Below are 23127 nucleotides of genomic sequence, written 5' to 3'. Positions count from 1 at the left end.
ACACAGAAAAAAATGCACTGAAATGATGAACCAGATGAGACAGTCATTTAAAAAAAAAAAACAAAAAAAAAATGGGTACAACCAAACGACACAATGAATCAGTCTGATGGGAAATGGTCTATTTGGCATCAGAGGCTGTTTACTGCAGAGGAAATGGAGGGACGTGGTCGTATGTTATGGGTGTCAACAACATCCTAGTATTTTCCCTCCATTGAAGGCCACTGCATATAAACTCTCTGCACAGTGGAGTGGAAAAGAGACCAAATCATAGAGTCAACGGCTTCATCACTCACACACAAACACAATTGCACCCCGAGCTGTATGTGTATGCATATGTGTGTGTAGAACTCGATGCCCTCCATGTGACGATGATGATGATGTCGATGAGCCGAGCTTTGGCGTGAAGATTGTCTGGCAGGAACTTCCATCACTATCACGGAGCTCAAACGGCTTAATTTGTTTTTATTTGCCACTGGTTTCCACAGCAACAACCACCTCTCTGGTCACATGCTGCCAGTTCCACGGTCGAGGTTGACTGCATCGCTTGCAAAGGGACACACTTGCATGCACGCTCACACACACACACAACTAGACAGAACAGGCCTGCGGGGCTTAGCTCTCTTGTCTCTGATAAAATGCAGCTCGAAAGCTAACAAGGAAGAAACCACAGGCCTGGCTCAGATGCTGCTGACATGCATCAGGAATGATGTTGACAACTGCGGCTCGGTTGGCTCAAAAAGCTCTGACATTGTCCGCAAAATCGCCACCACCTTCACAGCACAGTGAGCTTTTCAGAGTGTTACGAATCAAGGTTGGAAAAGGAAACAGCATCCTGCAGGTCTGTTCAACAAACTGTCCTCCCCTTGCCTCCACTTCACCACTGTTCGGAGGTGCAGTGGTCAAGGTTTCTCACATATCAGCTCAGCAGACCAGAGCGAGGGTTCAGCCATTCATTTGGCCTCTGACAAACCGCAGAAATGGGTTCTGAAAATCCAATTCTCCCCGACAATCCTTCAACTGAACCGCACAATTCAGGCCACAGCGGTGACTCCTTAGACTTTCCATTTGCTTTGAGTGTATTAGCATCAGAGAATTGAATGTAATAATAATAAGTCTGTGTCAGAGAGGACTGATAAAAGAAGCAGAAGAAAGATGGGTGAGATGGGTGAGACCACCAAAGGGAGGACTGGAGTCCATTCCTGAACCTTGGTTTCTCTTAATAACTATTATTGAGAAGTGTAAAGAAAGAGTGTCTCATATGAAGTCATTCTAATATCAGAGTTAACCCACATGATTTGTTCTTCTGCTTGTTAAATGGAAAAAAAGGAGTGAGAGAATGTAATGAGGGGTCGATGATACACAAGGTCTGAGGAACACTGTCCACACATATGACCAGATAAACAGGGACAAGAGAGCCAAACATCGGAGGCCATGAATCAAGTAACGGGTGACTGGCCGCCATCGAAAACAAGGTCAAAACAACAATTCCACCGTCGTAATTGCCATTTGGCTTCAGAAAGTACTTTGAGGAACGTTTCCCAAGACTTTGGAGATGCTGTTAAACTTAGTACTGACAAACCAACATCCTCACGGCCCACACCAAAAATTGTTTTCATGCTTTACCACAAAAACAGAAGAGGAAAATCATTAAAAGATACAATCGGATTTGAGCGGTTAAGAGCGCCAAACTTACCACTTCCTCTAAAACTTTCTGTGTTCACATCCAACGGGTTAAAGAGCGGGTCCCTCAAATCCATAGCGCGCCGACCACATTCTCACGCATGCACGATTCCAAAATAATCTCCGTGCACATGCTGGCAGATACAGACGCGGCCCGTTTCGTGAATTCGGCTCTGAGGAATGAGGGGCTGTTTGGAAGCGCCGTGCCGCACAGCTAGCAGAGAAAAGGCGTGTTGTGCATGGAGAACAATCCCGGCGTTTGAGCCCCTCTGACCCTGCCTTGGCCCCCACATCGCTAATGGCCAGCCCTGGAATGTGGCCTCCGATCGCCGGGGGAAGACAGCATCAGGGGAAGGCACAGAGCAGCCAAAGATATGTATATACCGCCGACAAGCACGTACTGTATATTCAAATGTCTGGATATAGAATACAGACACACGCATAACTGTTAACTATTTGAATCTGGGGATGACCTAATTCCATTCATTATAAGGGAGAGGGGGCAGTGCATGACACTGATAGAGGCCCCAGCAGAGTAGCAGTACTTCCTGAAGAAGCCAATTTTGGAACTCGGGGCAAAGGGAGATACAGAACTCCCCCTCTCTCAGGGCCTGGGGGTAAGAGCAAAGTCTTTATCTTCCCTCTTTCTCTCTCCCTTGTTTCCTCTCTGCCTCCAGCTCTTGCATTTGTTCACAGCCTCCAGAGCCAAGTTGTGTGTTCCTCTAAACAATACTCCTTCAGTAACTCTCCCATCCTCTCTCCTGTCGACAAAAACACCCCCCCAATCGATCAGTCTTCTCCCCACAGGAAGTGAACGGCGGGGGTAACACTGGGGCGGACGGACTGATGAGCCGATCGTCAAAACTCATGCACAATTCACATCGAACCGCCAGACAGCACAGAGAACTGGAGCTGGAGTTATGTATGGCATAATTAACCTAATTTTTATGTGGAAGGAAATCATCAATCATTGCGCAGAAGAAGAATTTAATAGGGACACTTGACGATGTGAGAAAAGTATTTTGCATGAGTCCTCATTAATGGTATAAATAAATCACTGACATTGAACATTCACAGCTATGAATGTGCAAAGAGTCTCGCACACTGAAACATATTCATCCACTTGAAAGCAATGGTCATTAAATCTAAATCTGCCTGAGAGTTTCAGGGTCAACCTTCCATTTACTTTAAGAATAAGAGCATGAAGTGAACAAGCATAAAGCGGTTGAGAGTAAATGCAAATGTCAGCGCTGTTTAGTCTTGAATAAGTAGCTCATTTCAAAATAGCAATAGCACGTATGTGCTGGGAATCATTTTCAGACTACTCGGAATTTTTGTGTTTGGATAAACTCACTTCCTGTCAAAAAGTGGGTCAGTGTGTGTGAGACTGCATGACGGCGCACTATTCCCATATGATTCCATACTGTACTAGCCTAATTAAAAGCCGCCGCGACTACTGTGAGTCAGGAATCTGCATCGGAGCTGACCTACATTTTTTTAGGGAAACATACAAACATACGATTGTCAACGAACAGCAAAAACAGCGTCTGACATGAACTTGATTGTCTGAGCTCCGGCTCCACAAGGCAAAGAATCCTCAAAGGTCTCGAGGTCTGGAGGCCTCCTCTGCAGGGATCACAGCTGACAAGATCGCTGCCAACAAAAGCGAACGCCGCGAGGGGTTTGGGTTGTGACTATCCACTTGGCTTTCTGCAAGTTACAATTACGACTGATTGATGGAAACAGACCCGGGCTAAATTTCCATAAGACAATTTCCTTTTCGCTACAGCAGCCAATTTTGACTCTGTTGAGGAAATATTTCAAATGAGATGCTCATGATTGGATTAACCTGATGAATAAAATAAGGATTCACAACAAACAGCATACATCTCGTTGTGACTGAACAGTCACAGAAAACCGAGGTGAGCAATGGGAAAAGAATCAAAAAGGTAACGATCCTGCTATTAAGATGCACCTGACATGGTGGAGAGAACATACGTGCACAAGTGGATATATTGTAGCTCAGCCGATGAGTGAAGAGCAGAGAGAGAAGGGGAGATAGAGAGAGAGTAGGCAAGATACAAACTGAATAGAGGTGGTTTATGCAATGGCATGTAAAACCGTCCAAAGTAAAAATATTTCAAGCATCTCTAAAAGAGGGGGAAGTCTGTAAGTGGTCTAGACATCAAGCTGGGGAAACTAGTTGAGTTTACAGTCGTTTACATCTGATTAAAGGATAAGTTCACCCAAAAAAAACATGAAAACTGCAGATAGAAAGTTGGGTGAAGCTTTGTAGTTGTTTTTTGCTGTGAAGCTCCAGAAATGTTTTGTGGACTACAAAACTTCACCCGCCTTCCCATCGGGATGGGGGTGAGCGGATAACGACTGCATTTTCATTTTTGGCTGAACTTTTCCTTTAAACACACACATCCATTCACACATATGTCCAAACAACAACAACGGTCGTCCTCCTTCACAACCTCGTTGGCTGAAAAAATCAAACTTAAAAAGGTGAGAGTGGTCGAGGTGAGAGTGTTAAGAGAGGTAAGAAAAGGGGAGAGGTCAGGGTTTTTTTTGGGGGGGGGGGGAGGGGGTGTACTTACGTTGCAGTTCGAGGACTGGTTTAGATTGGCTGCAGATCCGTCAGCCCACTCTGCAGTGTCACTACTGCTGGACTGTCTGCTGCGCTCATACTCCTTCAGCTACGTGGAGAAGAAGAGTTTAGAGAGGCAGAGGAACAGGGCGGGGGGGCCACCCACTCTCACCAAGCATGCTACATCTCTCCATGTGCTATCAGACGAGTGATAGACGTCAAAGCGTGTGCATTCACAGTGCATGTATACAGACAGACAGACAGACAGACAGACAGACAGACAGACAGAACAGAAGGACTCAACCAGTGATGTAGTGGTAAATTAAAGGTGTGTACTATCGATTGAGTAGTATGAGTTTGGTGACCACTAAATTTAAGTATTTGCAAAATATTAATTTATTATAAAATGTCTCTATTACTCCTGCAAATTGCCTTCTTTTATGTGTGTGGTATGACTTTTTTGTTGCGAAAAGTCAATTTAAAAAAGGGGACAGACTGAGAGGTAGGTTCGATTCTTTTACGATTATATTCCACTACATCCCTGGACACATACTACACACCACCATACTGACGCACTAAACAAAGACGCACAGGCACAAACAAGGAGTCGTATTGGCTATCCACAGAGGCTGATTATTGCTTGGTTTAACTGAGTGTCAATCGCTAGAGCGAGAAGCTATTGGCCCAAAGAAAAAAATCAAAGTTCTGGAAAAAAAGAGGAGTACAGGGATAATTAACATCTGCCCTGTGGAGAGCAATCCAGTGCCCAAATGCTGCTGGACATTCATGCTTCCCATGAGCAAGACATTACAGAAGCTGATTGACAGGGAAGATGAAGGAAGAAGAAGAAGTAGGCAATAAAAGAAGAAGAAGACAAAGAAGAAGAAGAAGAAGAAGAAGAAGAAGAAGAAGAAGAAGAAGAAAGAATAAAGGAAAGCCAAGTAATTATCCACCATGTCCACCTAGAGAGAAGAAAACCACAATGCACGAGAGCATCCCGCCCAACAGATGGGGCTGTTGAGTTACCATGACCACCAATCCAGCAATTATGAACTGAACAACACACCCACACACACTCCATGAGCTCACACCCTGAAATCCCCAGAACTCTTGAGAACCTCTGGAAACACCAATCATCTGGAGTTTGTGTGTGTGTGTGTGTGCGTGCGTGTGTGTGTATGTGTGTAGAGGACAATGCAGGGTTAAAATGCGGGGCCTCGTACATGTTAGTAAGAGTGAGTCGTTTTAGTAAGCCGGAACTATGGTGGGAATATGGAGCTGGAAACTAATCCAGGAGGAGGTCAAGGGAGGGTTGGGGGTTTGAAGGGGGGGCTACAGAGGGTGAGGGTGGGGGGAAGTAGGCGGCAACAGGTGAGGCAGGAAGTCAGTGGAGCCTCCTACCCGAGCCAGAGCCTCCTCAACGGTGATCATCTTCTCTTTCACCATCATCATCAGCTGGATCCGCTCTTCGTCGCTCATGGTGATCTCGCTGGCCACGTAGCCTATGTCTTCTCCTGAAGGGTGCAAGGAGCAAAAGGTCAAACACGGAGGAAGCTCGGCTCTGCTCAGTGCAGCACATCGGTTAAATGAAGCTGCACAAACCTTTGGATGTCTGACGCATGACTGGTTTGTGCTGTGACTTGCGGAAGTTCTGCCAAAAAGACTTGTTCTTCTTCTTGTTGTCCCATTTACCTAAAAGGGAGGGCAGGCTCAGTCAGATATGGAGAAACATTCACCTGATAAACAACTACGACGACAACCACAGGAAACGTATTAAGACGGCAGGAGACAAACATGAAAATGCATCTCAGCGTACCTCCAGATCCATCTTCAGAGCTGGATTTGTGCAGGGGCATTCTGGGAGGAAAGAGTAAAGAAAGAGAGTCAACATCAGTAAAATGTCTCATTTTATCATGAAGTCATTAGTCTCTGTTGACCACACTGCCTCTAAACTGGGGCAGGGGTGCAGTTCTGGCTGTTCACCACTTGGGGTCAGTGGTGGTACTTAAGTGATGGCAAACCAGGCTCCTGAGGCTTAAGAGGGAGAAAGAGAGGAGAAAGAAGAAGGAGGAGAGGAGAGGAGAGGAGAGGATGGAAAAACAAGAGAGTCAGAGGAAGATGGTGGATACACAAAGTGTTTAAGAAGCAGTTAAGAAAAGAGGAAGATCAACAGGATGAAGACAAAGAGAGAGCGACCATGTGAAAGTGAAGAGCGAAAGTATGGAATCGAGGAAGAGAGAGACGGGAGGAGGAGGAGGAGGAGGAGGAGGAGAAACCACAAGGCAGACTCAGCCTGTTTGTGTTTCCACTTCCCTCCACAGGATAGACAGTCACGAGGAAGACGGAGGGACGAGTGGGAGAAGAGGAGGAGAGGGCATAAAAAGAGGGAGAGATGGAAAATAACTGAGTCCTGACATGTCTGTAAACCTTCCTAAATAATCAGACCTAACGGGGGGAAAATAACAACTCCAGGGCTGCTCGTGACACATGAACTGCACTCAGCTTCCAATCAAAAAGTCATGTATGAGCAGCCTCGCTGTAAGAGACAAGAAACCACATCAACAGAGATCTATATGTGTCTTCTTTACAGAGAAAAGTTCAATGTAGCTGCAGAAATCCTCAGAGGGAGGAGGTGAAGCTTCAGGATGGATAATACGCTACAGGTGTGTTTGTGTGTGCACGTGTGGGCAACAGCGACTGGTGGTGACAGCGTACTGTACGCTTTTCCGCTCTTTCAATCAAAAAGAGAAAACCATGGCGGAAAGGAGAGGTAAGAACCATAAATGTGCCCTGTTGAGAGCCTCAATAACCTTAAGCAAAACTCTCGACTGAAGGAATCCGAACGCCGACACGCCCTTCATGATTGCAGCCCGGCGCACATGCAGCTGCCGAGCCGTGCACGCAGACAGGCGGCTGCCAGAGAAGCCATGTGAAAGTGTGTGACAGGATCAAAACAAGACGAACAGGTCACTTCCTCCATCCCTCTCCAGCGGCTGCATGTGTGTGTGCATATGTGTTCATATGTGCGCTCAGACATAAGCCCTCTCTTGGTGCAATGGGAAATCTTCACGCGGCTTAAAGCCCGGCTGCCATGGCAACATAATGAGATGCTAATTGAATGGAGGCCTGTATGGTTCCCCCCCTCTCAGATAGGCTAGGGCCAAAGCTAATGCTAATAGAACTCGCTCAATAGAAGCTTCTCTGTGGCGCCGCTGCCCCCCCCCCCCCCCCCCCCTCTTCTTGATGCTCTATAAATTAACCTCCCGTGCGTGCGCGCACACACATCCGCGCGCACACACTTTAAAAGAGCTTGAATGTCTTTCAAAGAGTGTGTCAGTCCAGGCATTGTGCGGCTCGGCAACTTAATTGGTTTAACCTTAAATCTTTGGCATGCCTTTCCATTTCAATCCCGTTCGTTGCATTGAGCAGAGGACATTTAACTGCTTCTCATCTCATTAGCATAAGCCAACTTTCTCTTTTTCCTGCATAATATTAAGTGCAGTTTCTTGGCTGGACTTATGCAGGATAGGTGAAAGTTTCCTCTAATGACACTTCCGCTTTGTGAAACTGTTACAAGTGTGAAAAACATGGGCTAATGACACTGACGCTAGGAGTGAATTTAAAGTTTGCTGGGTGAAAATGATAGGTCTGAGAGCGAGTTCCCAGGCTAGTATGTGAGGCATTTTGGAAATGTTTAACCTGTGAGTGCTGTCTATGTTTAGGACGAGGCTTCAGCTGCAACTGCAGAGATGTAACACAAGTAATCTGGTAGAAAACATGCACACATAGACAACTCGTCAACATCAAGGAAAGAAAAAAAAAAAAAAAGGATGACTGAATAAGCGATGATGGCATAAGCAGCTCTCACATGACACAGTATGAATCACAGGCCTAACATAGCTCCTATCCTGTGTGACGGAGCTGCTGTCCAGGAAAGATGATAAACCAGCTCACGGCGACATTTGGACACACAGCTGTGCGTCTCCAGCGCTCGCAGTTTTCACCGCGCTCAGCATAAATCGCGGCCTCGCGCACACACGTACTGCGTGTGTGTACGGTGACTGTGCGTTCTGGTGCGGCCACCTGGAGCGTGAGGCGATCTCCGGTGTTCTCGTCGAGACAATGAGAGGCAGCGACCCTGTGTGACGGTGGCGGCGTGCACAGGAAGAACAGAGGGGTGAACTCTTCAGGGGTCAGGGAAGAGGTCGGAGGTCACATGGAGGGGGAAGATGGATGAAAATCATACCGATAATACACACTTTCTTTTGTGCTTGTGCGTGTATTTTCCTGCCAAACACACACTGTCTGCTGTGCTCCACTCTCAGCCACAAGTTGTAAACATGCTGACAAAGTACTTTAGTTCCACAACATGGTGCAGTTGTTCTAAACAGATTCTTCACATGGCACGGCTTACATTTCCATCTGATTACTGGTTGCATAAGCCGCACTTTCAGTAGCGCGACTGCCTCTGACATTCACAATCTCACAAACCCGGTTCGAGCCAGTAAATCAACAATCTGTATCTTGTATCGCGCTTTCGTCGGGATCCATTTTCCTTCTGTTAACTTTGCCGATAAGCTCGCTGCTCCCTCTCTCTGCAACAACACCCACCAATCAATCACCTCTCAAAACAGGAAGTCCCCAGCTTGAACCCTCCAGCCTTCTGAGAGCGCTCTGTCATCGCTGCTCGCATGCCAGCCCCTCACAGGAGCCGTGCCCACCTCCTGTCAACAAAGTGACGGAGAGAGAGGGGTGGCACGGAGAGACAGAGGGGGGGGGGGGGGGGGGGGAGTCTGGGTAATCTCCTGTGGGTGCTATTGTCCTGCAGGGAGGTGATGATGGGGGTATCCGTGTCCGTGCGTGTGAACGGGCACGCGTGCCTCTTGTGAGGAATGTGTGAGGAACGGAGGGGGTTTGTCTATCACTCGGGCCAGCACATGATAAATTGCTACACCTGAAACCCATTCACAACAGTGGAAAGTGGACAATAGGCGGTGTAATAGAGACCAGGGCCAGGGTGAAGGAGAGGAGAGGGGCTGTCATGGAAGGATGGATTACAAAAAAAAAGGTGTCTGAGTTTCTGAGGGTTTGGATGATGGAGCGTAAAAACTTTAATAACAGGATTAATTAGAAAAAGGTTATATAAAGCTATTCTATATCACTTTCACACCAGAAAATGGGTTTTGGGGGACTTAGTTGTAAGAGGAATAGATAGAAGGAAAGAGCTGACAGGAGTGAACGTGGAGCAGTTTCATTAGTGATTAAATGAAGACTCAAGGTGAGACAAAGTGTGAATGTTTAGGAGAGTGGAAGAGAGGACGGAGAGAAGCCAGGCTGACAGGAAGAAGAGAGAGAGTAGCCCAGAGAGGGGCTCTCTCTGCTTTCGAACAGCAGAGAGACGTCATCCGAAAATTTGGCATCTGGTTCCCATCATCCTCAGCGTTCGCCTGTTCAACATATACAGCCATGGGAGAAGAGATCATGTCTGTGGTATGCGTTTCCTCTGCCGCACGTGGTCGTCACGTGAACGTGACGATTCCACCGGGGGGGGGGTCACGAAGGGGTGACGGTGAGGAGCAACCGCGAAAAATTAGGAAAAAATGGAGATTAAGGTGAACTAGCCCAGCATGAAAGGGCCGACTGACTTTAATTCTGTCCGACACATTTACAGAGCTGTACTGCCGACCAACTTGGATTGCTTTAAATTGCTTTAAATGCGTATAACAGTGATCTCATGGAGGGCCATGGGCGAAGAGTTTCGTACACACAATATAAAGTGGTGTGAAAAAAACCAACACACGCACTCAATTGCGTTACAGGAACCAGTGAAAAGGAACCCCACCCACCGGTTCCATCCTGCTCTTTCGTTCATGCTCCTTCGCTGTAATCATTTGGCCATCACCCCTTCTGTGTCTCCCCCCCTCTGCTGGACACAAAGGCAGGAAGGAAGCATGGACGGTCAGAGAACAGAGAACGGGCTGCTGGACTGAGCAGGTCAGCCGGAGGAAGCAGCCAGTGGTTTTCCTTTCACCGCAGCGGGGATGTGAGCTGAGGGGACCGTCTATGGGCATATGTGAGATGTCTATACATGTTGAGGGTATATTTCATCAGTTGGGGATTTGTTTCATCATTATAAGCGCTGACATTTTCTTTGCCTTCAGTGTGTACATAAACGGGATATATAGCATGTTAGCTACCGGCTGATGAAACTTAAAGGTGCAATATGTTGGAATTTTATTTAAAAAAAAAAAATCAGAAGGTGAAGAAATAAGAGTTTTGAAGTCTATGTATTGCATTGAAGATTGCTACTTAAGATAGCATGCTAACCAGCTAGCCCCAAGAGGTGGCCAATTCTTACATATTGCACCTTTAAGAGGAATATCTGGCCATTTTGGGAACATTTATATATTCACATTCTTGCGCAGAGTAAGATGAGAAGATTGATACCACTATCATGCTGCCGTACTGCCAGCAACCAGTTAGCTGAGCCTCTCTGAATAAATCAGTATTTTCCATGGCTGAACCTGGTCGACTCCTCACCCACGCACCACCAACGCTCATCCACGAAGAGTTAAGAGTTTTCCACCTGAGGAGCCGACCTCCACTCCCCACGGGCGAGGTCAGAGGCCCTTAGTGCGAGCTGTCACACGAGAGATCGATCAATCACGCGAGCTGCATACGGAGGTACGTGTATTTCCACCCTTAACTGAAAGCGTGAGCCGTGATTTTGTGTGCAGGCGTGTACGGTTTGATGCGATCCAGACGCAGGCTGCCCCGCACATTGTTTTGACATGCAACAGACACACATTTCAATCTTAGCATATTTCACCGCTCAGCACTGGCTCCGGCCACATGTTACAGTGATAAAGTGTGTGTGAGTGTGTGGGGAGGGGGGACATACTTTCTGTCCGTTTCTGGAGTGGACACCTCACTGCTGAAGCCTAATGATTCCTGAGGACAGAGAGAAGGAGACAGGTGTCAGATTGAGTTTTTAGCTAAAGATTGTACAAAATGAAGCTCATGTTTCTGTGTCTCTGACTACCTGGATCTCAGTACGGAGCTGCAGGGATGTGCTGCTTGGGTCCTGTTTCTCCTGGAAAAAAAGGCAAGAGAGAGGGAAGAAAGTCAAATATGGGTGTCAAAGATCAATCACTTAATAACAGGGGGACATGATATACAAGCACAGAGTTCAGAGGACTAGACAGGTAAAACAAGACCTGTACATAAAGAAAAAAAAGGTCAGTTAGGCTATGGAAACAGTGGATGGTGTGTTCAACAATGCCCTCATGCGGGAAAGACGTCTTCGGTCAGGTTCATGTAGACACACCTGCATATCGGTGAAAACAAACACAAGCACATGCATGCGCGCCAACAGCCCAGACGTAGACAGCTCAGCAAGTCACGTCTTGCTACAGGTACCCAAACCTGCAATACTTGTTTCGGTTGTTAGTGAATGCCACTGGTTGGTGGTGCAGCCTTGTGCAGTCTTGGCTTTCCTCGCAGAACAAGAAACACCTACGTAACTGGCTCGAAAGATTTACAGTGACGTGAGTGTGCACCACCCTCAACACAAGGAAACACCTGCTGATTTTATGCCAATCTTAAGAATACAACATATTCAGGGCTAAGGCTAACCCCCTAATACTAAACCCTTCTATACTCTGACCTTAATCCTTCCTACCCTAACCCTAAGGTAGTTTAAAAAAGGTACAAGATGCAGGATTTCCCATAAAACAATGTATGCAAAAATAATCCCTCTGTTACCATTTTGCCGTGTTCGGGACATTTCTGAGCGTCAGTGATTCGTGGAAAAACAATTGATTGCTGCGTCTCAAATAGCAACCTCTTAGGCCAACTGTGTGTTCACAAACAGCAACTGTAAATCCTGCATAAATTGTCTTTAATAAATGAAATGGCAGCATACACAAACTGGGCAAACCAGATATGTGAAAAACAGATATCCAGACTTTGGCCATGAGTTTAAGGAACAAACTACTCAAAACTGTTTTTTTTAAAAAAAAAAAAACTCCCTTCACTTTCACTTTCTTTGCTTTTCCAGTCAACACTCTCTAACAGAGATGTCTAAAGCAGGTGTCCTCATCACGGCAGACACAGATGAGCCCCGAACCAAATGCTTCTCCAGACAGACTACACAATCACAACAAGTCTGCAACTTTGCTTTCAACCTCCACCATGTGATTACTTAAAGCCAATGAACAGCCTTGAGGGACTGGCTGAGTGCATACTTCCTTGAGTTGGACGGGATTACCCGACCCCCTGCGCTCACGCTCGCCCACCAATGCTTCACACAGGCACAGTCTTGTACTGTGGGATATTGGCGCCGCGGTAACAGATGGGGTCAGCCCTTTGCTCCGGGGTTGTGACCAGATTTTTCTTTGTTGATTTCTAGCAGCCATTTTCTTGCTCGCTGCACAATGAAAAATATGTGGCTTTATATTCCCCATGTGCCTTTAATCTTCCTGACATGAGCTAGAGGGTAACTGAGGACAACCCGAGCCCCTATTACTTTGCGTCCTCGTACCATAAGGAGGCTAAATGAAAGCTCATAAAATGCGACTTGAAAAATATTTGTGACATTATTAATGCATACTTGTCTACTTGTGTGGGTACACGGACTATAAAAAGGGAATTGGAATATAGAGGAGGTTAGCCAAGGAGACCTTTGAGGGAAAGTTAAGAATAGCTGACCTCTTGGGCTTTCACATGTTTAGGGCAAATTTCAACACATTTTGAGGAAGTGCCCGCGTCATGGTATCGCCATAAGTTCCTAGTTTTGCTTTCTATGGGACTGATGCTAGACCACTAAGTGTTATTACTCCCATGAGAAAATGTCTCCCAAAGTCATGTTTTTTTTGCCTGAAAACTACTCGAATACATGGTAATACTTTCTGTTAAGATCCAAGTTTAAGTGTATTATCTTATCTTCACTGGAGGATCAGTACGCTTGTATTAAAAGGCGTTGACATCAGCCAAGTAGGTTAGGTCAGTAGAATCAAGTTGACTGGCTTCCTAAAGCCATTAAACGACACTTGCTGCTGGAGCGGCAACAAAGAAAAAGACAAATCGAATCTGGAGTTTCCCAAATGCAAGGCAGGAATAGGAAATGAGTGGTTTTTGAGAAATACGCATCACTCTCCATATCTCCACACCCAGACATTAAATGGTAGGATAACAGTCACTGGAAGCTGAATCTAGATCGCTTCCTACACTCGGCCCGCCGTCCTCCCTAATCAAGTGACCTGCAGTTTGACCTTCTTTCTTTCTTCTTTGACTGGGCTTTCGGCGAGGGAGTGTAATCCTTCCACACCCCTCACCCACTAAGCATGAGTCAGTGAGTGGCTCATAGTTAAAAGAACTTGGAAGTGACATAACCTCCTTTAAGAGCTCTTTAAGCGCCTGCAGCCTGCAGGTCATCTGAGCAGGACACCTTTACTGCTGAGGTGGCTGAAAGCCTTTAAAATTAGCCTGAACCCTACACTTATCGTAACGGTAGTCAACAGAAGGCAGACGGTAGTGATGTTAGAGAGACAGTCTGGCTGGGTTTATCTTAAATGTTAACTTTAGCAGTCCTCCTAACCTGTTTGCCTGTTTGTCTATTAGTCTGTTACAGTGATCAAGCGGAGAGGGGGCACGGGTCCGGAAGTTTCTTTGGAAAGTAAATCAAGTCGTGCCTGAAACAATATGTCCATCCCGGGGAGTATGAGGATTCCCATAAGTCAGAAAGCAGGTACCCAGTCTATGGTCATAAAAGCTACCAGACCTACAGAGGACAGGGTTTGTTCTGCATGTAGGGAAAAATCAGGGACGGAACTGAATGCCTGAATTCTCTTACAGAGGCAGAGCTTATGTGAGACAAAGAAACAACACATCTATCCCTTAAACAAGCACAGCTTTGGCAGCCGGCTCTGTTTAAACAACTGCATGGTGCAGAATAATGTGGCTGAACCCACATAAAGAGGGAACAAGGTGTGTGCTCGCATGCACACACAGTCGTGAAAAGTCGGTTTCACAAAAGGTAGCGGCGGATTGGTTTTGCTATCAGATCCTCTTTGATGGCTTCCCCGGACTGCAGCGACAGCACAGATATGCCAGCCTTGCCAATGGATATCTACAGGCATAATGCCAACTGGCTGGAATTTTTTTTTTATTTTAAATTAAAATGCACGCTGTCTGCTCGCCCCCTGGCAAACACACCACACACGGACACACACAGGAAAATATACAGCCAGACCTGGGCCCTGACATAGCCACAGACATAAACCTAGACAGATCACCAAACCGAGGAGCAGAAACTCGCTTGGCCTCCACGGACAGAGCTCCAAAGAGACGGAGACACAAAGCAGCCCTCTGTTCCTCCTGCTCCTCCTCGGCTTCCCTTAACTCCCCGTCTGTGCGTGCCATCTCTGACATGGAGGGAGGGGGCGAGGGGGGCGCAGAGATGTGGAGAAGATCCGCGGAAAACAAACAAAACCTACATCCCATTTGCTTTGCGCTGCAGATCTGTGAGATGAATTCGTCAGAGCGCAGGATGTGGAGGGAGAGTTGCTGTAAAAGCTTCCCAAGGTAAACTTGGGTTTCTCTCCTCGCTGTGAAGAGCGGTGAAGAAGTAGCGTAAGTGTCACAGTTTGTGAAAGAGAATATCTAACTGATGCATTTTTTAAGGGGGTGCCTATATGTGTGAGTCTTAGATCTCACAACACACTCCCAGAGGGGGTATGTTATCCTTTACATGAACTTACCAGCATCAGCAGCTTGAGATACTGCCCTACTTACCCTGAATTGGCAAGTATGCGTGTGAATGTGCACGTGTTTTTTGCTCCAGATGTCCACGGGGTCGTCTGTGCACAATTCGCTCTGTGTGTGTATGTGTGTGCGCGTACGTGCGTGCGATGCGAATCGCGAGACTCTGATTGCTTAAGCGTGACTGAATTGAGTTAAAATAAAAGAGAGAGGGAGCGGTAACGGAGCATATGAGGGAGCGCTCCGGCTAATGAGGATCACGATGTCTGCAGACGGGGAAACTAGCATCTGAGACGACTACCCACACGCACACATACACACACAGGCATCAAAAGCACCAGTTAAGCGACTGTAATTCCCAGCACCACACTGGCTTTCCATCATTAACCGAGGAACTACGGCTAAACTCTGCTTCGCTGCAGCAGGACCAGACTCTTTTAATGAGAAGAGGAGGGTAGAACTACAGATGAGTGTAAAATAGCAGCAGTTTAGTCCAAACATGGCTGCAAAGTCCACCGTGACTTCCCACAGCCGACTTCCTGCCAACCTCCGGGGCAAAAGTAGGCGGATATGCGGCAAAACTAGAGACACCAGTTGGCTTAGTGGAGGTACGCCAGCTGGCATGGTTGGGTAAATCTGGGCAGCCGTGCTTGAGGGTGATAGGTAGGACTGCACACATGGAAGGACAGGCACCAACTGGAAAGCCTGGTGCAAGCCCAAAAAAAGTGATCAGTGGGACCAGTGCGTGCCTGCAGAACCAGCTCGTTTGGGGGATCTCATAGGAAGATCTACACACACACACACACACACACACACACACAGCACGTAATGCCATTTTCAATCTCACACACAAAAGCAGGAAATACAAGTTCTCAATGGGCAGTATGAACCAGTTTCGGCCGTGCCACCTCTGAGCCGCTTCACGGTTGTACTCTTTTACGAGGAACAGGAGCCCATCAGCACAATCAGTAACACCTCCGTCAGCTTCCTTTCCACGAGGATTGTGAGGGCGTGTATGTGTGTGAACATGCACGCTTGCAGCTCAGGCCTGCCTGCTTCCACACTGTGGAGCATTCCTAAGCCCTGTGGATCATCATTGTTTTGGTATTTCAAGACAAATACCAGAGTTATTACAAATTCCAATGACAGATTCACGATCCGAATTCTGACAATAAAATCACAAATATACCGCTCGCTTTCCACAAGGGTTATGCCAATAATGGAGGTATGCCAACATCATTTGAAAGTAATCCTATGGCAACAAAGGGCCGCTGTTGGGTTATGATGAATTTCTACGTTTCTAGGCAAAAGCCTGAAGACAGAAAGGACAAATAAGCAGCAGACTTCACCCGAGAGTTTGTCTTTCTTCTCCGCTGTAGTTTTAACCCAGCTGAACTGACCCACTTTGACGACTGAACTTCACGCAGGCATTAGCACATTAACCGCACTGTTCCTCACCTCATGGCAAAACAAAACAAGCCTGCACTTGAGTCTTGACCTCCAACTGTCAAGCCACTCAGCTAGAAAACCATTACAGAGCATTCCTGAGGCTAACAGATCAGTTTGACACCAGCCGAGGCGTTTTTCGTGTCAAAAGTGTTTCAATTTTGAAGTCAACAGTGAGACCGGCGACTGAAGGACTTTGGCCGAAGCATCAAAGGATTTAATCTCCGAGGCCTGGTTGTTTATCCATGACTTTCAAATCACTCTCAAGGATGTTACCACAGATGCTGTTGCAATTTCTAATTATGGTTTACAGCATGTAGAAATGTGTTAAAAGGTTGGCCTCACTACCGCAAATTCCAAACTGATCCGACTTGATTTATAATTGATGTACTTCATCTGCTCCATCGATGTGGTTTGAGAGACACGCTAATATCTAGACTGATGTTTTTCCTCCTTCGGCTATACACCCGATCAAACCAGTCTCTGCAGGCCTACGGGATCCCTCTTGTGGCTTCTATGTCCGTGTTTTGGCATGTTTTCACGTTCAGTAGCAGCTATAGTATTGAAGAAAATACAGCGAGAGAAAGTTAAGGCAGATCTGATAAACAGCCTTTATCTTTGTAACAAATTAAATTTAAAAGTTTCACTTTCTGAAAGAGAAATTCTGACCCACCTATCCGGATTGCTAATATCAGTCACCTTTTGAGAAGACTGACTCACAGGCAGGGAGAAAGTAAATGGTGCTTCGGAGTGAGAAGAAAGAAAAGGAGAGTAGAGACCTGAAAGGGACAATGAAATACAATCGATGCAAAAACTTATAATCCCTGTAATTGAAGTGTGGAACGTAAACACTGACTCAACTGCATACAAGCTAAGACGCGATGTTACTTTCAATGCGCCGAGTCACTGCGATGTTTTGTAATTTGTTAAATAGGTGGAAGAGACAAGAACGATTACACGCGTAATTATACAAATTACATCAGCGGCAATTACACCAGCAATTTTCCAAAACATAGGCGTGCTTAAAGGATGGATCTGAAATGTAGAGCGCACTGCATTAAGTGTATGTTGATGAGGTGAATTGTATCTTTATAAATCATCTTTTGGTCGACTATTCATATTAAACGAAAAGCAATATGAAAAATAGCAGTGAACGCTCTAAATGTCGCTAATTTCGCAAGCGACTGGATCGACAGACCTGTCCCTTTAAAAAAGCACATTTTCGTTAAAGCCGCTGACCTCTTAACTTTGTTGTGACGCTTCTTATCACTTCCACCAATAAGCCTGATGCATCACCAAGTCAGCAGTCATCTAAACTCTCAGCGTCCATAGGAGTGCTGGGAAACTGTTCATGCTAGCGCTAATCCATAGGTCGCATTCCCAAAGGGGGATGTTTAGTTAACCCCCTTTGTCCCTGCTTGTCATAAAACTAACATGAAGACGCGGTGGAACAGCCCAGCAGAGAGCAGACAGGAAGTGGGTACATCGATAGCCATCTCTGAGAGAGCCTCTATCATCGGCTCCTAATAGGGGGAGCTACACTTTTACCACAACAGGGACCAATCACTTTGTTAACCGAGAGGCCCATCAAGAGCTGGCAGACACGTTGCGCAAGTGCAAACAAACAGAAATGTTAAGTTCCAGACAATTTTGCAAAACTGTGAATGCTGCAAGAACATTTCTCAAGAAATGAACTAAAAAAGCTGAAAAGAAACCAAAAGATTCTCATAAAAATATATATATATATTAGTACTCTTGCTGGACTAGGAGTCAATTTGAAGAACAGAAACCTAAATAAGCGGCTTCTTCTTTCTCTTTGGTGTCACCATGCTGACCACAGCTAAACTGTAGACAATGGGGATTTCTTTTGGGAATTTTACAAAAGCAAATCGCAACATGTGTTGTCAGCAGTAAACACCTGTAGACTTTTAAATCAGACATAATCCTACGTCAACCTTAGACAAAAAGTCCAAAGCATTATGTCCAATGTCTTTTCACGAACACTCTTTCTTAACCTGGATGGAAAAGGTCACGGAAGAGAGTCCGACTGCAGGGCCGCAAGGTATTGTGGGACGGCATTATCTCCTTTCCTTTCGTAAAACGACGGTCCAGTGAACCCAAGGTAGCTGTGAAGCACCTCTCCTTAGCATTTAAAGAAATTCGACCAGCTCTTATAATGGCTGCCACTTTAATATTTCTGGGTCACTACACTCAGTTGGGAACATTCCTAAGCAGAAAAGACAATTCGACTTCAGCCCACGTGTGAAAACCACAAAAAGGTCAGAGCTAAGGTGATCTTTGCCCCTTCAGTCACATGCCTCCTGACCAAAGCTGATTTGGAGTGAGTAACCTTCTTGGGCCCGCAAAAAGTTACAGTAGGAGAGGATTCAAGTCAAAAATAGAAAGAGCTGACCTATAAATGGTGTAGTCACAAAAATAAAGACAATAACTGGAGAGGGAGTGGGTCTTGTGGAGACGGGATTGCATCACCCACCATCCTGTACCCTTTACAAGTGACAGGTCTTTCCCCTAAAGGCCAAGTCCCTCAGGAGCACCGCTTACTAAATGTCTCCCCATTAAAGGAGACTCTTGGACATTGTGACCTTCTCTTACCGGCTGCTATTGGTCCTGAGGGAGGCGGCTGCATGACGCTGGCTTGCAGCCACTGATCTCTGGACACACTTCACACGATACAATAGACATTCACCGCTCTCGTTCTGACCGGGTGTCCATTCTGCTGCCCTACTCTCACTTCAGCTCGGTCTCTTCTGCTCGTCTCTCTCGTCGCCTTCTCTTGTGTATTAACGTCATGTTTTTGCTCTAGTTTTGCAGATACTACTCCTCAGCCTTCGAATGTATGAAGCTATCCAGCCAAGTGTTAAAAGAAAGCTGCCCACCGATGCTCTTATCAATACTGTATTGTTGTAATAGCAGGAATCTTGCCCTAACCCACTCTTACCCTTGCTAGGCTGGTATAGGAAAGGCTGCTTTACACTGCACACCTAATTTTAGAAAAAGGACTGCACTGAAATGCAAGGCAAAGTTCAATCCATACAGCGTGGGTTGATAATGCACTTTTGAGAGCCCTCCATAAGGTGTTGTCTGACCCATATTCCTTCATGTTTTTCCTCTCCTCTTCTTCTATATTTTGGTGCCAAACTCTGCAGAGTGGCGGGACAGCTGCAGGCTCTCACATTCTCCATTCCCCTCATCCTCCTCCCTTCGCCTTCCTCTGTTCACATCCTCATCCTCCTCCTGTGCTCGGGCTTCAGGCTCGGGGCCCAGTCAGCTCTTTTTCTCTTCTCCTCACACACGGGTTGCAAAATCTGCCCCGAGTGCTTCCTCAACCCCTGTTTTATCTCCTCAGGACGGAACCCTCCAAAAACTATAAAATGTCCAGAGGTAATCCACATTAAACTCACGTGAAGGAAAACTAAACACGACGGCCACACAGAGGGAACACTTAACCTCTGATCAGATGCAAAATGTATCCACGTATCCAGAGCAAGGATTTTTTAATGCGTTCCGATCCCCCTCCACAAAGCTGTGAGAACAGGATGTCTGCCTGCAGTCATTAAAAAGAAGAGCACAATAAATCTGCTATCCATCGTAGCCATACCTGTCAACCCAACTGAAACCACATGGCTGCCTTCAAGCAGAAGAGGCCTCCTATTAAACTGGAAAACCAGTAATGACAGACGAAAATATATGAGCAGAGGCTAAAATAAGAAAAGCTGAGGCAACATGATATCTGAGGAAAATCTGTGGAGGGACAACTGAATTGTTGCACATTTTACTTTCAATAAGATCTATGATGTAGCGGCTATGCTATGCTATGCTATGCTATGCTAGTGTAAGTCAGAAAAGTAAAACCAATCAAATTCACCATGAATAAGTCATAGAGCAATTATGAGCTTTGCATTACACTCAACACTTGTTCTTGTTTTTGTGCACCCACTGGGTGGTGTGCTGCAATACCCAGGCAAGACCCTCTGCAGGAGCACCAGCAGCATTCCTTCATACATTTGTGTGCAGCTTGGCAACCAAAGGGGTGCCCCACTAGCCTACATCCTCATGAAAAGGACCCCCAAACCCCCCCTCATGGACCCCCAGAACACCACTGCATTCACATCCAGCAAAAGGCACACTGCCTTCAGGGAAAGTCTGAAACCTTAGCGCACATTCATGTCCGTTGTGTCGCCACCGTTCCTCGCCAAGTTGTTGGCTTAGGTTGTGGAAATTACATTCTGTGAAGCTATGAGACTATTCTAGAAGGGGGATTTTTAGGGTCATTATTAAAGGATCTGCAAAAACAAAAAAAAAGGTCATTTGTCGAAAGTAATTTGAAGACATGCAAACTGAGTAGAGAGCGAGAAATGTTGCGGCTGACGGCTGTTTTTCGCTCAAACCATGTTGCTATGACAGTTTTATTTTCCAGTGTGTGTGTGTGTGTGTTTTCGTGCGTTTGTTTCGTGCATGTACCATGTCAAGCTCTTGGGACACTCGTCTCCTGCGTAGCTCCTCCATGCGGTCGCTGACGTCGCTGAAGCAGGTGTTGTAGTACTCAGAGTACTCCTGGGCAAGGTCATCTATGTTACCCAGAGAACCATCCTGGAGAGAGGAAGAGAGGGAAGAGTTTAGCCAGGGAACTACAACATCCTGAGAAAGGAAAGCTGATTATCTAATTCTGCAGGGGGAAAAAATGCTGTCATTGGAAAAACTCTATCAGCTTTAGTTCCTAAACTCATATCACCCCCGATGCATATACAGTAAATTAATTAATCTACTCTTCTTCTAACTCTTTTCACTGCAGCTTCTATCACTTAACAACATCCCACCAGTGCTCCAGGAAATGAAAAAGCCCAAAGCCTCAAGTTACGAGCACATCCCACTCCATCTTCTCCAGTTACTCTAAGCACAGCTTTATAAAACCACTGTCACATACACTTACAATTAGTGGCGTGTAAGAGGTACCTACAGGCATGCATTTGGGTAAACCTGGGGTTGGCACAGGGATACCAACATAATCACTCACACACGTTCCCATTCATCACTCTGACTACACTCTCAATACAAACAGAAAAAACTAAAAATACTCCTCAAACCCCTGTTTATTCATTCTTATCAAGTCCCATTCAGCGAGTGACTTTGGCCAGCCATGTGGTCTGATCCTGGGTTTTGTCTTCGTCGAGGCTCGTATCAAGGATGCCCTTTAGCTCCTCGGACATTCACCGAACTCCAAAACAAACACACTCTTCCGGTTAGCTGTGGTTTGGATCAACGCAGTTCCTGTCTTTGTGTGGAGGACATGTGTTTAGGGTTGAGGGAGGAAGCTGTGCTTCAAACAGTAAAGACCTTACCTAACAGAAAACTCTTTGGATATAATGACGAAGACTGCCCTCGAAGTTACTGTTGGAAACGGAGTAGTTCTATGAAAACGAGTCAGTGAATACAAACTGTCAGCACAAAGGGGCCCTGTATCGTGAAGATAATCAAACAAAGACACCAAAATGGATCTATATCTGACGCAATCCAAATCTCTGGAAGCCCTGAGATCTCAGATGGGTTTAAAAATGTTGTTATTAACACCCTCGACATCCGGTCAAGCTCATGCACCCACTTCAGGTGGGGTGTGTGCTAATGCTAATGCTAGTCATGCAGCTACAGTGAAGATTTAGGCTTAAAAAAAATTGTGTTAATAACATCTTTTCAAATCAATTTGGGATCTAAGGGCTTCCGGAGGCTTGGATTTCACCCAAACGAGCTGGAAAGATTCATTTTATGTTTTTTGGACACCAAAACTTCAACTTTTTGAGATTTTTTTGCAGGACGTAGAGCAATCCCGCTTGTTCGATGTGGCAGAGAAGACCGACTCCCCTCTCTCGCCTTGGTAAAGATGTAGGCCGCTCTGGCAACGGCGGCCGACTGTTGAATATTCATCAGTGTTGATCTAATCTGTGCCAGGCAGACAGCTAGCATTGAGTCACTGTGCAGGGTCCGAACAGTCTCTCTCAGTCTCTGTCTTTCTCAACGGGACTACCTATCCGAGTGCCAGGCCGCAAATGAATGGATCACTGTGAGTGTGAGTCAGTGTGCCACACACATATACCCGCACAAGGGCACTGGGCCCCTGTGAACGCACATTTGCATGCACACACATGCATGCAGGAGATTTCACAAACACCGGACCAAAACAAACTGATGCGGGCCAATCATATACAACGCAGCTCAGTGGACTGGCTTGTGAAAAGGGATTGTGCATCGAACATCACTAACAAACACATGTTCTGTCTCAGAGAGTACACTTTGTCTGGCTGTGATCTATCCTCCCACTCTCATTACTTGAGAAATCCTGTTCTGGCCAGACATATGGTTTGAGATGACTGAGATTCCCAGTGGGAGCACTCCCAGAGCAGAAATATGCTTTCCCCTCCATTCCTCACATTGACTGAAAGCACGCTCTCATTACAGAACTCCGAGATGTTTTAATCACCACACACACACACGCCATGTCTGCGCTGATCTCGTTGCCACATCCAGAAGATAAGAATGAACCCTGTGCGGAGATTACGCCAAACTCTTGATTGACAGTTGGCTACTTCGGCTGGTGTTAACAGCGTTAGATTAGTTGGGTCATGGCAAGAAGC

At 46.1% G+C, this 23127-nt stretch overlaps 1 protein-coding gene across 5 annotated transcripts in view; it reads right to left on the bottom strand.

Moving 5' to 3' along the window:
* Positions 1-23127, bottom strand: part of sash1a (SAM and SH3 domain containing 1a) — a 180725-nt gene that overhangs the window by 23963 nt on the left and 133635 nt on the right. For 4 of the 5 annotated variants that reach the window (XM_073493193.1, XM_073493197.1, XM_073493195.1 and 1 more), the window contains exons 2-8: positions 20963-21091; positions 11316-11366; positions 11175-11224; positions 6090-6130; positions 5876-5965; positions 5675-5787; positions 4284-4382 (exon numbers count right to left, since the gene is read on the bottom strand). In XM_073493193.1, coding sequence (XP_073349294.1) covers positions 4284-4382; positions 5675-5787; positions 5876-5965; positions 6090-6130; positions 11175-11224; positions 11316-11366; positions 20963-21091 — 573 coding nt within the window. The remainder of the gene's footprint in view (positions 1-4283; positions 4383-5674; positions 5788-5875; positions 5966-6089; positions 6131-11174; positions 11225-11315; positions 11367-20962; positions 21092-23127) is intronic. The other variant, XM_073493194.1, reaches the window with a different exon arrangement.

This window comes from Pagrus major, chromosome 22, assembly GCF_040436345.1.
Source record: "Pagrus major chromosome 22, Pma_NU_1.0".
In the NCBI taxonomy this organism is placed as follows: domain Eukaryota; kingdom Metazoa; phylum Chordata; class Actinopteri; order Spariformes; family Sparidae; genus Pagrus; species Pagrus major.
The sequence above is the reverse complement of the archived record's forward strand: the minus strand, read 5'-3'. Positions and strand labels throughout refer to the sequence as shown.